The sequence below is a fragment of the Grammomys surdaster genome, unplaced genomic scaffold (assembly GCF_004785775.1).
Source record: "Grammomys surdaster isolate TR1022 unplaced genomic scaffold, NIH_TR_1.0 121003, whole genome shotgun sequence".
NCBI classification, from domain to species: domain Eukaryota; kingdom Metazoa; phylum Chordata; class Mammalia; order Rodentia; family Muridae; genus Grammomys; species Grammomys surdaster.
Window position 1 is genome coordinate 1,881 of NW_021616839.1, and position 2,285 is coordinate 4,165.

The following is a 2,285-nucleotide window of genomic DNA, read 5'->3' on the forward strand; positions in this document are numbered from 1 at the left end:
GAGTTGGATTCATAAATATTTACCTATGCACTTTATTTTTTATGATCATAACTTTTATATTTATCTAATGTTACACCACACAAGTGATGCTATAAGATTGTATAGAGTTAGACTATTTTTAGAAAACATTTCTTTTAACTTAAAAGCTCAATACAGAATATACAACTTGTGATAGAAATAGTATAGAGTTAGAATACCCTTAGAAAACATTTTTATTAACTTTAAATCTGAGACTAAAATTTAAACCACAGAATATACAACTTGTGATAGAAATGGATGGTATTTCTTTGCAATAAGTCTCCATTCCTCCATTTCTATATCAAGGGCTCAGTAATGCAAGTGGTTAGACACCCTTCAAGTTGCTAATTGTGACGTTGGTCTCCTCCTCTCATGCTCTGTGCTGGGGTTAATGTAGGCTGGAACTATTTGACTGGAAGTTCATTTGTTCTACACAAATATAGGAAAATATAGGACTCTACTCCTGCAATGACGGGATGGAATGACAGCTCTGTGGTTGAATTCATCCTCTTGGGCTTTTCTCACCTCCCTGAGCTCCAAGTACACATGTTTGGAGCTTTCTTGGTTATTTATCTGGTGACTCTGACAGGAAATGCCACCATTGTCACCGTCATCTTTCTGGACCACAGTCTGCACATCTCCATGTATCTGTTCCTGCAGAACTTGTCTGTTGTGGAAGCAAGCTTCAGCTCAGCTATCATGCCTGAAATGTTGGTGGTTCTCACCACTGAGAAAGCCACCATTTCCTTTTGGGGCTGTTTTGTTCAGATGTATTTCATTCTTCTCTTTGGTGGGACAGAGTGTTTTCTCCTGGGCACAATGGCTTATGATCGATTTGCTGCAATCTGCCACCCTCTGTCCTACCCAGTGATTATGAGCAAAAGGATGTTTGTCAAATTGGTGATTTCCTCATGGGTCTTGGGCATCATGGTTGCTACTTTGCAGGCTACATGGGTATTTAGCTTCCCCTTTTGTGGTCCTAGTAAAATTAACCATATATCATGTGAAACCCCAGCAGTGCTGGAGCTTGCCTGTGCAGACACCTTCGTGTTCGAAGTCTATGCTTTCACAGGCACCATTTTGATTGTCGTGGTTCCCTTTCTGTTGATACTTTTGTCTTATACTCGAATTCTCTTTGCCATCCTGAGAATGCCATCCACTACAGGGAGGCAGAAGGCCTTTTCCACATGTACCTCTCATCTCACCTCTGTCACCCTCTTCTATGGTACAGCATGTATGACTTATCTACAGCCCAAATCCAAGTACTCCCCAGACACCAAGAAACTAATGTCATTGGCTTACTCTCTGCTCACTCCTCTGTTGAATCCACTTATCTACAGCCTGAGAAACAAGGAGATGAAAAGGGCCTTGGTAAAATTATGGCAAAGAAAAATGGATTTCTGACTTGCTGAGAAGCCATTTGGTATTTGGAAACCAACCAAAGAAGCTCTACCTTAGTTTAGTAAATCATGGCAAAAGTGATCACGTCAATACTATAGTCATTATTTTAATTACTATATGGTTCTTATAGTACTATATAAGTAAAGTCACATGTTTGTGAATGCGTGGATATCCAGTTTGTTTTTTATAGCACTGCCATAATGATGATGCTTTTTTTTTAACTCTCTCTTTTTTTTTTTTTTTTTTTGAGACAGGGTTTCTCTGTGTAGCCCTGGCTGTCCTGGAACTCAGTCTGTAGACCAGGGTAGTGTCAAACTCTCAAACTCAGAAATCCGCCTGCCTCTGCCTCCCAAGTGCTGGGATTAAAGGCCTGTGCCACCACCTCTGATGATTCTTCAATACATCTAATTCCATGCATTCATATTCTTGATGCTTTGATTTCTGGGCTCTCATGAAGTGAGTGGTGTCTTTCTGTGTATCATATCTCTAATCTCTCACTTATCATAGTATCTACTTTTTATGGTATATGTATCTGTGTTTGCTTGATATCCATTTTGAGAATGAACTCATACCTATATTCCAGTTAAGGTGCCCCTCTCTCCTTGTGCTACTACCCTAGCCCAGTGTTCATTACTGTTAATAACCATTTCAGAGTTGCTTTTAAAAATGATTATAAAAGTCCACTGAGACCAACTAACACCAAAAAACTCAAGAAAACAGCACACATGTTGTTGACATGAAAACAGCACACATGTCGTTGACATTTGCTGTGTCTTACGTGAAAGTAAAGGAGTTATAAATAATACCCATAAATTTAGTTGTGAGATTCAAACTCGCCCTCATTTCTATCATGGTCTCAATTTACT

General features: G+C 39.2%; 1 protein-coding gene across 1 annotated transcript; it reads left to right on the top strand.

The window, feature by feature from the left end:
• The first annotated feature begins 486 nt into the window (after positions 1 to 486).
• LOC114636009 (olfactory receptor 10A3-like) lies at positions 487 to 1,422 on the top strand. The gene has a single exon (XM_028784326.1). It carries the CDS (start codon positions 487 to 489, stop codon positions 1,420 to 1,422), a length of 936 nt encoding a protein of 311 aa, XP_028640159.1.
• The last annotated feature ends 863 nt before the right edge of the window (positions 1,423 to 2,285 follow it).